Below are 14,609 nucleotides of genomic sequence, written 5' to 3' on the forward strand. Positions count from 1 at the left end.
TGCATATAAAACTTCAAATACCGTATCACAAATTTCGTCAGTTATCTGGGTAAAAACTTTAAATATAACTTTTAACATAGAATCTTACTTTTTTCATAACGCCTTTGGCCTGTATCTGTTTTTTAACCTTTAAAATATTTGAATTGGGTTACTTTTATATTTATTGTTTTTTTTTTTGCTCTTTTGGATTACTAAAAAGACTTATTGTATTAAAAACTGGTTTTTAATAAAAATTTAAAAAAATACATTTTGAAGTTTTTTTTTACTTCTTTATAGAATATGTCATGTAGGCTAAGACTGAACTGCTGCTTTTTTATTGCTTTTGGCTGCTCTTTTGGATATTATTCATTTTTTCTTTTGGGGATTCATTCCAAATTATAAACTGATAAATACCTAATATCAGTCAAATTATAAACTGTATCTAAAAGGAAAAAAATTTATCAAATTGAAAAATACATGATGAACACTTCACATGAGAACACTTCAATTACAATGACACAAAAAACACTTAATGGTTTATTTGCTATGAAGAAAAATGGAGTGCCAGCTATTTTCTTAGGTAAAAAATGAAAAGCTCATCCGTTTTAAATGTAATTAATGAAATAATATGCAGACTGAAGTAGCTCCAGGAAAATGTTGAAAATTTCATCCTAGTTCGTCACTTTTAATCCAAGCAACATGTGAGAACACTTAGTATCAGTTATTGAGATTAGGCTTTGATTTTCAAACGCTCACAAGAATTACCAAATTTAAGAAAGTCACAAGAATAAGTCACCTGTGGCCTCTTTTTTGGGCTTTTTTATAGAATATATGTCATGTAGGCTATGGCTGAACTGCTGCTTTTTTATTGCTTTTGGCTGCTCTTTTGGATATTATTCATTTTTTCTTTTGGGGATTCATTCCAAATTATAAACTGATAAATACCTAATATCAGTCAAATTATAAACTGCATCTAAAAGGAAAAAAATTTATCAAATTGAAAAATACATGATGAACACTTCACATGAGAACACTTCAGTTACAATGACACAAAAACACTTAATGGTTTATTCGATATGAAGAAAAATGAAGTGTCAGCTATTTTCTTGGGTAAAAAATGAAACGCTCATCCGTTTTAAATGTAATTAAATGAAATAATATGCAGACTGAAGTAGCTCCAGGAAAATGTTGAAATTTCCATCCTAGTTCGTCACTTTTAATCCAAGCAAAATGTTAGAACACTTAGTATCAGTTATTGAGATTAAGCTTTGATTTTCAAACGCTCACAAGAATTACCAAATTTAAGAAAGTTGCAACAATAAGTCACCTGTGGCCAAATACTCAAAGACTCCTCTTTGATCCCCACCCAGGCTCAAAGCTTCTGCTATGGTCATTTCCATGGAAACCTTCCTGAGTTTCTTTTTAAAATAGCTTTCAAGCGTAGTTAGGGGTATTTAGACTTTTTTGCTTTTTTTCAAAGCTTTGAAAAAAGTGTTATAATATTCTAAATGTTATATTTGTGTATATTTTTGGCAATCATTTGTGTGGTGATCGAATTTTTCAAACCACTCTAGATACGTAAGAACGTTGCAACATCTAGTACCCTGAGGTCATAAGACTGTCAAAGACTCCTCCTTGAACCTCCCAAATTGAAAGCTTTTATTATGACCCGGCCTTTTAATGTAACTTGGGCACTGGACCAAGGGCGCCATTGTCACTCGAGCGCAGCGTTAGGTGGGGATGTCGATATCGCTTTCGTCACACCAATTCGTTTTAGTGTGAATCGGCTAGGTGCTTATGAATCAATGTTTTCAAATTAAAGCCGTTTCATCAATAAGAAAAAAAAACAGATTGGATGCATATTTCCCTTTCCCTTTGGACGATAAAACCATGTAAATGCTGTATCAAGTATAACTCACGAAAATCTTGTTAATTTTGTCAACTTTTTGGCATCCCTGCTTTCAATAAAAAAAATTTCGAGCTATTATCATTTAAATATAATACCTCCCCACCCCCCCCCCCCTCTGGATACAACCTTGATAGGATACCTTCTAAGCTTTCATTAGAAAAATAATTTAATTAATAATTAACTAGGTAACTATATGGTTAAAACAAACACGCAAAATAAAGTTAAACAGCTTAGTGTTCCTTGAAAAAAAAAAAAATTGAGGGTATGAGTAAAGGGGTACAAATTATTCAGATATACCTCAAATTATTGCAAAACTGAGTGATAGATTTGCCATGGCATTTAACAAGATCCAAAGGATCTAGTTAATAGTGACCAAATGCATAAGCTAAATTACACCAATAGCCTTTGATAAATTGCAAAAATACACAAGGCATTGAACAAGTCCCAATGGGGGGCCCTGGGTTTCTCAAAACGTGTTAATGTTTTCCCAGTAAATTTGATATCATTTTCTTCTGTCTCCACTTTAAATGAAAGAAATAATTCTTTTTGGCATCCCTGCTTTCAATAATAAAAAAATGAGGTATTATCATTTAAAAATGATAGCCCTCTATCCCCCCCATATAGGCAATAATTTACAATTTATTCATGAATTATATTTTTGGGGTAACTTCCGGTTCACTCTTTAATTCCCCAACCTTGTACATAGCTTAGTCTATAGCTAAATGTGGTCTCAATAGGTTTTTTTTTGGGGGGGGGGGGTAAAAATGCTCCAGAAAGAAGATTGTATTTTCTATCAGGCGTTCAATAAATGAGTATTAAACATTAAGAAAATCTTATCTAAAAACAGCAAAAAAAAAAAAATCTGCAAACTTACAATTCAGCTGTAGAAACAATCTGTCGGCTGTCAATTTCAAAATCCAACAAAAGGCTGAAGCTGTATAGTAGTGAATGCGTTCTATAATTCTATTCGACTTGAAAATAAAATTCTTGACTGCGAATGATGCAAGAAATAGCGATTGAGAAACTACATTCAAAATGATTTAAACTCATTTCATAAAGACGATACTTTTTTTTGTCAACATATGAAGAACTGTGTATATTGCAATAGCATATTGTATCTGTCTGGTTTTTATGCAAAGTAACAAAAGAGACGAAAATTAATGAACAAGAGAGTAGTGAAGAATTATGGTATACAAAGTAATATTTGGCAGGGAAAGTCACTGGTGATAAATCGCTAGGGGTGGCACCGTGATTGCGTGATTTTTGGGGAACCAAATTTTTTTTCGGGGTGACGCATAGATTTTCGGGGAGATACCCGAAAATTCGGGGATAGTGCAAGCCCTGCTTGATTTCTATTCAGGAAAACTAAAATAATAAACCACACGAGAAGGAAAAGCTCCGACTTTGCGGTTGACACAATAAAGAATTGCCGCAAAATTAATTTAAAGTCGACCGAACGCCGCCGCCTCTGCCAGCGGCGGCGAACCTGTGGCGCGCCGGTGGTGTTACGACACTTCGGCGGCGTTCGACTGGGCCTCTCGTTGGCGGCGTTCGGTCGATCCACCGGCGCGGGACCGGGGTCTACCAAGAACATCTTTTTTTATACATATTCAAACGTAGTCAAGAAGTAGTGTGACAAATATCAAAGGAAAACTAAAATGTGGTTTAATATTTCTATTACCGTTCCTACCACAGAACATTACTAAGGTCTGCCACCTTACTTGATGAACAACTTTATTACTTTGCCACCTTACTTGATACGACAGAGAAGCTTGAGAATGAGTGTAAACACCCACACTTTTTTGAGTATATTCCTGTTGACAAGAACTTTGCATGTACAAATGATGTTCGGATGTCTCCTTACGGGTTCATATTACGTATCTTTTATTTTACATGGCCCATGAAAAATGTCTTATTATCTTTATTATTCAAATTCAATTTTCAAAAAAGCTGATGTTCACTAAATTTATCTCTAGTATCGTTAATTTTATGCGTAAGCTTTCGCAATTACTCTGACATTATTAACACCTCTTTCTTAAATATTATTTTTAGATGACAGTTTAAGCAAAAAAAAAGAACCATTTTAAGTGCCTAGATCCATTCTCAGAGTCAACATAAAATTATAACCGGGCATTCCCAATCCAAAATTTCGAGTTTTTGCTCTGTGTTGAACAAAAGATTTTGGCTCCGACGGACAAGATTATTGCCTAAAAAGTTTTCAAATCCTTCTTTGCTATTCTGAACTATAATATTTAAGGTGTGTGCTGCTTGTTCTTGATTGCTCTGATTTTTTTTTTTTTTTTAATCTTCATGACTATTGTGTACAACAATCAAGACGTTCATGCAGCTTATACAAGTTGCTTATATAATTGACATTCTAGGTGTTCATATCACTCCTGTGGTGGTGGCCACACTGTGCTTAATGTCCAGCTTCTGAGACCAAATAAAACTATTCGTTTTTATAATCCCTAACGTTTAGCAATATTCAGAGTATATGGGGGCTAATATTCTTTATATTTGCTCTTGAGACATGTAGTAATATTTTGAGCAAAAAACAAAATCTCGTATATAGCACTACCTAGGTGCGGAACGCTAATTTTTTAATGTAAAAATTAGATTCGTTTGTTATTGCTAGTTATAAAATTTTTCTGTTGATATACACAGTTTGACTCATTGCAGAGCGGACACGACAGCCATTTTGAAAATTGTCACCTGTATAATAATATTGCCATTTAAATTATAACTGCCCCCAAGATCAACTCATAAATAACTCGTAGGGGCGAATTATCTACAGCGACTGTTGAGACACTTTACAATATTCTTTTTGCATAAATAAAGCCTGATATACAATCGTCCCTAGATGTGTACAAATAGTTTGTTTAAGCTTGATATTCAGACTTTCTATAATCCATAAGAAAAAATATCTATAAGAATTTTTTTTTAATGAAGCATCGACAGGGATGCCGAAGCAATGCATTAGGTACTATGAAACGAGGGGATAAAATTTCTTCCTATAGCAGCTAAGTAAATACCATGCAGTACAAGCGAAAAGATCTTAAAAGTGGCCTCTAAAACTTTGTGTTTCAGCTAAGTTTATCATTATTTTCCATCTTTGTATACCATGTCCAACAGTTGTAATAAACAACTTAAAATAAGAAATCACGAAGAATAAATAATATAAAGACGTTTCGTTCTGGACCCTTCGTGCCGATTCATAAAAATTTAGGGCAGAGGGGGGGGGGACAAGGATTTTTCGTTGTTGTTAAACTAAAGTAAAAAATATTTCTAAAACATTCTGGAATGGACAACTGCCCCCCCTCCAATTGGCATCTATATCAAGAATACTAAAAGTAAATGCATTAAGTGTAATAAATGGTAAACGTTCTTGTATATACAATCATGTTAACGCCATAGAATACCATAACTTAATTTTTAAGTGGCCTCGGAAATAATGTGTGTTAGCTGACTTCCCGTTTTTTTTTTTTTAACCCTATAAGTAAATTGAACACGCCGTATTATTCTAGGAGTTTCCTACTTAGTAGTTTACTGCTAAACTAGAGAGTGAAGAGCTATCCAACTCGAAATTGAGTTTTTCGTGTGTTTTATGATATTTCGTTCCAGTAATAAAAACTTCTACTTGGCTAGGTCCGGCTGTTTAGCCATTTTGACTAATATTGAACTTCGTGGAAAATATTGGTCAATCAAAAGAGCTTAAAATTTCAAGAACTGTATGCCAGCATTTCACTGTGTTTCTTAACCTATGGCTTGCCGTTATGCAAGAAAGCAACGAAGCCCTGATAACAGGACTCACCTATTTTTGTAACCGTCAAGCTGTTACTGGCAGGCGTACTAAGAGGGGGGGGGGGCACTTGCCTACACTTCCTCTCCCATGAGTTTGAAAATACTTATTCTGGTATTTCTATTAACACAATTCTTATTGGAATTTTCATTGAAGAAAATTAAAAGAAACAACAAAATTGCCCCCTCCAATATGGGGGAGGGGGATCCATACATTTCTATGGTCCAGAAATTGAGGAATAAAAAAATATTGACTGCTTAATCAGTAACATTTTTGTTCTTAAAATATATGTATCAATATAACTAAAACATAATCTTAGATCTGTTTCTCGTAGACAGAAAAGTTTCTGATTCGCACGAGGAGACTCATTAAAAATAGTGATCACCAGCAGGAGTTGCCAGCCGAGACTGAGATAAGGCTTAGACATTACTGCTGGACAGATAAAGGCATCCCTTAGAAACATAAAATTATCCCTCACGAAAAAGAATGAGGGACAGAGAAGGAGAGAGAGAGAGAGAGAGAGAGAGAGAGAGAGAGAGAGAGAGAGAGAGAGAGAGAGAGAGAGAGAGAGAGAGAGAGAGAGAGAAAAAGAGAGAGAGAGAGAGAGAGAGAGAGAAAAAAAGAGAGAGAGGGGAAGAGAAAGAGATTACGCGGGAAGTCAAAGAGCTAACCATACACGACAATGCTGACTGTCCACTTAATAAACAGTCGGGATCATTTAGAAAAAATAATAATACCGAACAAGAGAATAAGTGATTTAAAAAGGTATATATTCACACAGAATTGGAGAAAACATATTCACTTAATAATCGTCACCCCGACTAAGTACTTCTTTGCAGGTCGGCCTTAGCAAAATTGTATGCTCAAACTGAGCAGTATAGCATCCTCTAACATCACAAAGAGGAGGATACGCATCAACAGCCCCTTTATCGCAAAGGTCCTTCAATGCCAATAAGTACTTAGTCTGTCCCAGCCTATCTAGCCATCTACGACAAAATGCCAGAGTATCAAAATTCTTATTAATAACATTCAGCAGCTGCTTGGAAGTTGCTAATCGGAGCGGAACATGGCCAGCGCTGAAATTCTTCATGTAGTGGGAACACTCCATATCATCGTGAACAACACCTTTGCCAGTGGAGCCAAATGTTTCAATGGCGTAATATTCACCTTCTTCCATGACATCAACTTCCCCACCTTTAACGATAGGGACAGTTTTTCCAGCATGAATCCTGTATAGGCCAATGGAATGTCCATTCAAATTTCTAATTGGTTTGACCTGATAGGTTTTTCCGTCAATCTCAACTTCATAAGATTCCATAACTTCTTGAATGGCTTCTCCAATGTCACTAAGTCTCACATCAATACCTGCATACATAAATATATTGTTAATCATATATGTCTTAGATTATTTTTCATAAGGATCAGAAAATAATAAACAATTAAGTAATTCAAATATCATTTTGCTCCAACAGTTCATGGTAACTGTAAGTAAGGAGCAACTCAGGTCAATTGAAACCGAAACTCTAAAAAATAAAACATTTATGCCAGTAGACATGTATAAAAAATTGTAGTTATATGCTGATTAGAGCTATATAAATTTAGTTAAGTTTAATCTTATCCATCAAAAGCTACGAGCCTGAAAAAAATGTGCCTTATTTTCGAAAAAAGGGGGAAACACCCCCTAAAAGTCATAGAATCAAACAGTTCGTGGTAACGTGGTAACTGTAAGCAAGGAGCGACCCGGCTCAATGGTAACCGAAACTCTAAAAAACGGAATTTGATACCAATAGATACATCAAAAGAATAAGATTTTAATGCTGATTTCAAATATATAAGATTCATCAAGTTGTCTTACCTATCAAAAGTTAAGCGCCTGAGAAAATTTGGCTGATTTTTGAAAAAAGGGGGAAAGACCCCCTAAAAGTTACAGAACCTTAATGAAAATCACACCATCATATTCAGCATATCAGAGAAACCTATTTTAGAGGTTTCAAGCACCTATCTACAAAAATGTGGAATTTTGCATTTTTTGCCAGAAGAAAGATCACGGATGCGTGTTTATTTATTTATTTTTTTGTTTTGTTTTTTTTTCCCAGGAGTGATAGTATCGACACACTGGTCCTAGAATATCGTGGGAGGACTCATTGGAACGGAAATTAAAAGTTCTAGTGCCCTTTTTAAGTTACAAAAAATGGAGGGCAACTAGGCCCCCTCCCACGCTCATTTCTTTTCCCAAAGTCACCCGATCATAATTTTGAGATATCCATTTTGTTCAGCATGGTCAAAAATATGATAACTATGTCTTTTAAGATGACTTAATCTCCCGAAGTCCCCGGGGGGAGGGCTGAAAGTTATGAGCTTTACCCAATGTTAACATATAGTATTGGTTATTGGGAAGTATACAGACGTTTTCAGGGGGGATTTTTTTCTGGTAGGGGGTGGGGGGGGTCAGGGGCTATATTGGAGGATCTTTCCATGAAGGAAGTTTTCATGGGGAAGGGAAATTGCTATGAAGGGGGCGCCGGATTTCCCATCATTATTAACGAAAAAATCAGAAACTAAATAAAAAAAAAACAAGTTTTTCAACTGAAAATAAGGAGCAACATCAAAACTTAAAACAAACAGAAAATATTACGTATAAGATTGGGTTCACCCCCTAGTCAATACCTCGCTCTTTAAGCCAAAGATTTTGTAGTACTTTCATAAGAGCTATTTATTCTAATTAACGGCCTTTGTGATTAATGGGTAATTTTTAAAGAATTGGAACAAAATTCAAATTTAGCTTAAAGAGTAAGGTATTGACTAGGGGGAGAACCTCCTAATATATGTATTAAAAATCTGTGAATATAGAACTTCGTTACGTAAGGTAATTCGTAAGTTATGTATATTTATTACTAATAAAAGAGTTCGTAAATAAAATTAAAGAACTTTCGAGAAAGCCATTTAACCAAATAAAAGTAAAATTAATATGCAAATTTTGTTTTAATTATTCATATGCGGTGAGCCAAAATCAAAACCTGCATTAATTCAAAAACGTTCAAAAATTAAATAAAAAAAAAAGTTTTTCTAACTTAAAGTAAGGAACAACGTTAAAACTTAAAACGAACAGAAATTATTCCGTATATGAAAGGCGCTGTCCCCTCCTTAACGCCTCGCTCTTTACGCTGAAGTTTGACTTTCTCACAACTCTATATTTTTAAACAATAAAAATCTTTAGCGTAAAGAGCGAGGCATTGAGGAGGGGACAGCCCCTTTCATATACGGAATAATTTCTGTTCGTTTTAAATTTTAACGTCGTTCCTCACTTTCAGTTAGAAAAATTTGTTTTTTTTATATTTAATTTTATAATGAAAATCACACCGTCAGATTCAGCTGGTATTTCTTGTCAGAAGAAAGATCACGGATGCGTGTTTATTTGTTGTTTTTTTTTTTTTTTTTTTTTTACCAGGGGTGATCATATCGACCCAGTAGTCCTAGAATGTCACAAGATGGCTCATTCGAACGGAAATTAAAATTTCTATTGCCCTTTTTAATTGGCAAACCAAATTGGAGGGCAACTAGGCCCCCCGACGCTAATTTTTTTCCCAAAGTCACCGAATCAAAATTTTGAGAGAGCCATTTTGGGCGGATATCATCCGCGAACGACTCACAGCGTGGGGAATTGACCCCAGTGAAGCTCCTATCCCCACCCAAAACAGGCCACTCTGGAGACGACTAACGGCGCTGACGTCTGGTTCCCTCTACGCTGGCGACGCTGCCGAGCAAGAGTTTTAAGTTAAGTAAGTCAAGTCATTTTGTTCAGCTCAATCGAAAAATCTAATAACTACATCTTTGAGAACGACTTAATACCCCAAAGTCCCCGGGGGAAGGGCTGCAAGTAAGGAGTTTATTGCTTTGAAAAAATAGAGTTGTGAGAAAGAGTCAAACTTTAGCGTAAAGAGCGAGGCGTTGAGGAGGGGACAGCCCCTTTCACATAAGGAATAATTTCTGTTCGTTTTAAGTTTTAATGTCACTGCTTACTTTCAGTTAGAAAAACTTGTTTTATTTTATTTAATTATTAGTAAAGATGGTGGGAGCAGTGAAGATGTTAAAAAGTAAAATAGCCAAGGCTCAGGATTTTTTTTTTCACAGTTAAAAAAAGTTTAGAAGAATAGGAAGATAAGTCTGCAAACCAAGATTAGAATATTAGAAGCTACAGTGATGACAGTCGTCAAATATGGCTATGAAGCATGAGCGCTCCGAAAAGCGGATGATGATTTGCAAGATGTTTCCCAGAGAAATTACTTACGGAATGTTCTGGGTACCGGGCTGACTGACCGTATTTCAAACAATAGGCTGTACGAAAAATGTGGTTCAATACCGTTCTCTAGGGCTATAATGAAATAAAAGATTGAGATGGCTAGGGCACGTTGTGCGGATGAAGGATGACAGATTGTCCTTTTCGGTCAACCGTCTAGGGCTAAAGAGAAAGCAGGTCGTCCTCGTCTGGGGTGGGAGGACGTCATAAAGAAAGATTTAAAGGAAATGGGAGCTTCCTGGGAGGGTGTAAAAAGGGAGGCTTTTAATAGATTGTGACGGAAGAGCGTGCGTAGCTGTGTTGGCCTCAGGCGGCTTGGTGCTGCGGTGAGTTGTTAGTAGTAGTAAAGAATGGGGCGTTGAGCCCTTTCATGTACGGAATAATTTCTGGTCGTTTTAAGTTTTAACGTTGCTCCTTACTTTCAGTTAAAAATACTTGTTTTTTTTATTCAATACAGTTTTCAGTATCGTAACATTACCTCCTGCCAAAAAAACCAAAACAATTTGTGGCAACGAACTATAAGTAAATAGCGATGCGGCTCAATAGTCACTGAAACTCTGAAAAAGAGAGTCTTGATTTCAATAGACACATCAAAAGAATTGAATTTTGGTGCTTATTCAAAATATATAAAATTCATTAAGTTTAATGCTACGGTACCCATCAAAAGTAACGAGCCTGAGAATTATTGCCCAATTTTCGATAAAGGGAGGAAACAACCCCAAGACATCATGTGATCTTATAGAAAATCACACCATAAGATTCAGCATATCAGAGAGCCCCACTGTAGAGGTTCAAGCTCTTATGTACAAAATGTGGAATTTTGCAATTTTTGCCAGAAGAAAAATCACGGATGCGTTTTTGTTCGTTTGTTTTTCCCCGGGGTGATCATATTGAACCAGTGATCCTAGAAGATCGGGAGAGGGCTCATTTGATCGTAAATCAAAAGGTACAGTGCCTTTTTTATGTGACCAAAAATATTGAAGCATAGCTATCCCCCTTCCATGCCGTTTTTTTTCCAAAGTCGTCCGACCAAAATTTTGAGATATTCATTTTATTCAGCAGAGTCAAAAACCTAATGACGAATATAATAGGTTGCAAAGGAATTGCAGTATCTTTCTATTGCCAAAATTGATATTTTGTTGAAGTAGAGGTCTTCTGACATTCTTTCTAATTAGTCTAGTATAGTACTTTGTTTCGATCATCGCCATTTTTGAGAGATTTAGGGTCATTTTTCATAATTCCTATAAATTGGTTTTCAAAACAACATTTTACTATTAAGACGAATCGAGATAATAGTTACCATTTTTGAATCAGATACTAATGGGAATTTTTTCTCACTAGCCATTTTTTCTAAACGCATTTTTTGTTTTTTGTTACCATGGGCCGTGGTGCGTTTTTTGCTAGGTTACAGCTACCGCTGCAACCATGATTTAGTTTACAAGTTATCTTGGTAAGGAGGAAGAATGTAACATTGAAAGTGGGACTACAGTTGAAATTGCAGTTGAAATTTCATGGTAAGTTTACGCCGTAGCATTTCAAAGGAAGTCAGATGAAGCTATTCTACACCATCTCCAGAAGAAGAAAAAGAAGAACCAAGCATAATTTTTAAACCCAATTTTTAAATAGTCTCAATTTCAGCTGTTTGACTTTATGTGAGAAATGGGTGTCAAACAGGAAAAGCGTATTCAGCTGATGGTTAACATGGGAACAATATGTTGTTCTAATATTATCGTTAGAAATGCTGAACATTTGAGACAAGGATTTTAGCAAAAGCTAGCAGATTTAATAATTTCAAATGCAATACTTCTCTTCTAATGAGAATTAGCCCTTGAAAACTTATGAAAAATCACTCTCTTTAAAACACAGCTCTGTGTATGATAATTTCGCATTTTAATTTTCATTCCTGTTTTAATGATGTATCTATATATTTTTATGCCATCTCTATAAATCATACCAAGTTTATTTCCCCAGGATTCCCTATATTCCACAAGGTCAATATCAAGTGTTGATATGATGAAAAACAAACGATGACTTCCGAAAGTTTGTAGAAGTGCTTTCCCATATAAGCAAGCAAAAAAGTCACTAGATAGGGGATAGATAGAACTTTTTATAAGTGAAGGGTGACAAGTAAAACGTGACTGGGTTCTGCTTTCCTGAAGGAAAAGTGCTATTCCCTCGTTGTTTAGGAGCTTGCTTCCTCATGAACTTTTTTGCGCCTTGATTGGTCAAAACTTACGAAATTGAAGACTCATTCTAAAGCAATATCTTTCATCTAAAGGCACAAACAACTTACTTGAGTGACATTCTATTCTGTTTAAGGACGAAATGGTGATAGGCCATTAGGGAATCCTAGACTGAATTCCAAGGATCCAACTGACATTTAGCTTAGTTAGTATTCCTTTGGAGTTATTGGTAAGGCGTGTTTGAAGATCTTTTCAGGCGGCTCCTTTTGTTGCCTTTTTGAAGACTGTAAAAGCTATGTTAAACCTAAGGTGCTAAACTACGTTTCTTCCTATTTTTAGATACAGAGCTAATAATACAAGAGGTACTGGGAATCGTGGGTTTTCCAAAATTTAATACTAATGATCACAGTTCGAGAAGGAAAGTAGTTATTCAAAATCCGTTATTTGAGAATTAATCATGTAATTTAACGATAAAAACAGCTTTTTAAATAATTTTATGTTATAAGAGCAATTGAAAAATAATTTCCGGATTGGAAAAAATTAGAAAATAAGTAAAAGGATTAATTTTTCTACATACAATTGAAAACAACGTCCTTGTGCAGGAATTCAGCATATGAATTGAGAAAACGTATCATTATAGTGCACCAGCTTATTAAAAATTTGCCGCCTTGGATTTTATTCCGTTTCTTTTGGCATTGGGGAGGGGGCGGGTTAAGAAATACCATTTTTTGTCTCCCCCCCTCAGTGATAATCCTTCTATGAGAGTGATACGTTTGTTTTGCTCCTTCTTTGTATTAAAAACAGAAGATAAAAACAGAGCAGATTAGGGACACAAATGTTTTTGAAGTAAAACGGAATCGTTTAAAAATCTTGCCAAAAACAACTTTATTGCAACTATTTTTGAGGAAAGGGGAGGTTTACTTCTACAAACTCGATATTTTTAACAACAATATTTTTGACTGGAAAAATACCAAAGTTTAGCAAAGCAATTTCTGTGCATACGAAGTTTGAGCCTGCAAAGTCAAAGAAGTGCAAGGCTGTATCCAGGGGAGGGGTAGGGGGTTTGAACCCCCACCCCAAAATGTTTGTCTGACTCGTAAAAACGTAACAGAAGTGAACATAAATAAATTTTTGATGCGTTTTTAGTTTTTTTGCAAGCCCCCCCCCCCCAAAAAAAAAACCTGGATACGGCCCTGAAGAAGTGATTTGGAAGACAAAATGCACACAACAAGGAATACTGGACCAACTGAAAGGGAGACATCAGAGCTTTTGTATCATTATGATAAGGAGGTCTAATAGAACGATAAAAAGAGACAATAACTAGCTATTACATGCTTTTAGGTAAACATACTCTGAAAAGCCATGGCCATAAATTGAGAAACAAACAGTGGCACAAGCCTCTTTATTTTCTCAATAATTATACTTTGCCCTTCAGTCAATAGTATCCACTGAAAATATCATCAAAGCGAATTAAATATCCTTCTCCCTCTAGTTTGACTCAAATCTCCAATAATATTATTAAAGTTTTCGTGTTTACTCTCTGCACAGCCCTGGAATACCTGTTGATTAGTTATACAAGTTTTCGCCAGCAAAACATATATTTCTATTGGAATTATTCGTGAAACTAAACAGCTCAGTGAATAGTCTAGACCCAAACAATTAGATTCCATTTTCACTGCCCTTGGTACTTCAATGATATTATTTTACCTGAAAAATATTTTATTTTTCCAAGACAGATTTTTGTTTTTCCTTTTAATCCAAATGGTAAATACTTTTGAGACAATGTTTAAAATGCAAAACATATTCGTTTTTTGACATAGTTCAACAAGGTTGATGATATTATAGCTTGACTAAAGTACATTTTATTTTTAAACTAGTTGACATGAAAAAAATATTATATTAGGTACTGGTTGAAGAAATTCAGTAAGTTAAATGCTAAAAATTTCAGACTGGAATTATTCTTGATAACAGGTTCAAACCGCCTTTCAACAGTTTAGACCTAAAAAGATACTTTAACAAACTTTTTTTTAAAAACATGTTTGGTTTTTTAACTAGTTGAAGTGAAAAACGATTATGTTACGCACTGATTGAACTGGTTTAGGCAAGCTGAAAGCTAAAAGTTTCATGCAGAAATTACCGTTGATAAAACATCTCGACATCTTATTATGATGAGCTATTTGCAATTTATTACAAACATAACCAATCAACTAACCAACTAAACATATTAAACTGAACAAAATTAGTTAAACTGACCAAAAACATAATCAATTACCCAACAACTGACGGCAAGCTGTAGGTCACGTCGTTTTAAAGGTCAAAAAGCTAAAGCAATATCAAGTCAAATCGTTCTCTCCAAAGACCCACCAAACTATATTCTTTAAGGAAAGGGGAGGGGGTGGATAAGAAGACATTTCTGAAGAATTATCTGGTACCAAAAGCGCC

At 35.1% G+C, this 14,609-nt stretch overlaps 1 protein-coding gene across 1 annotated transcript in view; it reads right to left on the reverse strand.

Moving 5' to 3' along the window:
- Window positions 1–6,440: 6,440 nt before the first annotated feature.
- Window positions 6,441–14,609, reverse strand: part of und (methionyl aminopeptidase und) — a 29,304-nt gene continuing 21,135 nt past the window's right edge. Inside the window, exon 3 of the mRNA XM_089099466.1 lies at window positions 6,441–7,052. Coding sequence (XP_088955592.1) covers window positions 6,490–7,052 — 563 coding nt within the window. The 3' untranslated portion in view covers window positions 6,441–6,489. The remainder of the gene's footprint in view (window positions 7,053–14,609) is intronic.

This window comes from Artemia sp. Qi Xiang Cuo, chromosome 2 (genome assembly GCF_049724085.1).
Source record: "Artemia sp. Qi Xiang Cuo chromosome 2, ASM4972408v1, whole genome shotgun sequence".
Taxonomy (NCBI): Eukaryota; Metazoa; Arthropoda; class Branchiopoda; order Anostraca; family Artemiidae; genus Artemia; species Artemia sp. Qi Xiang Cuo.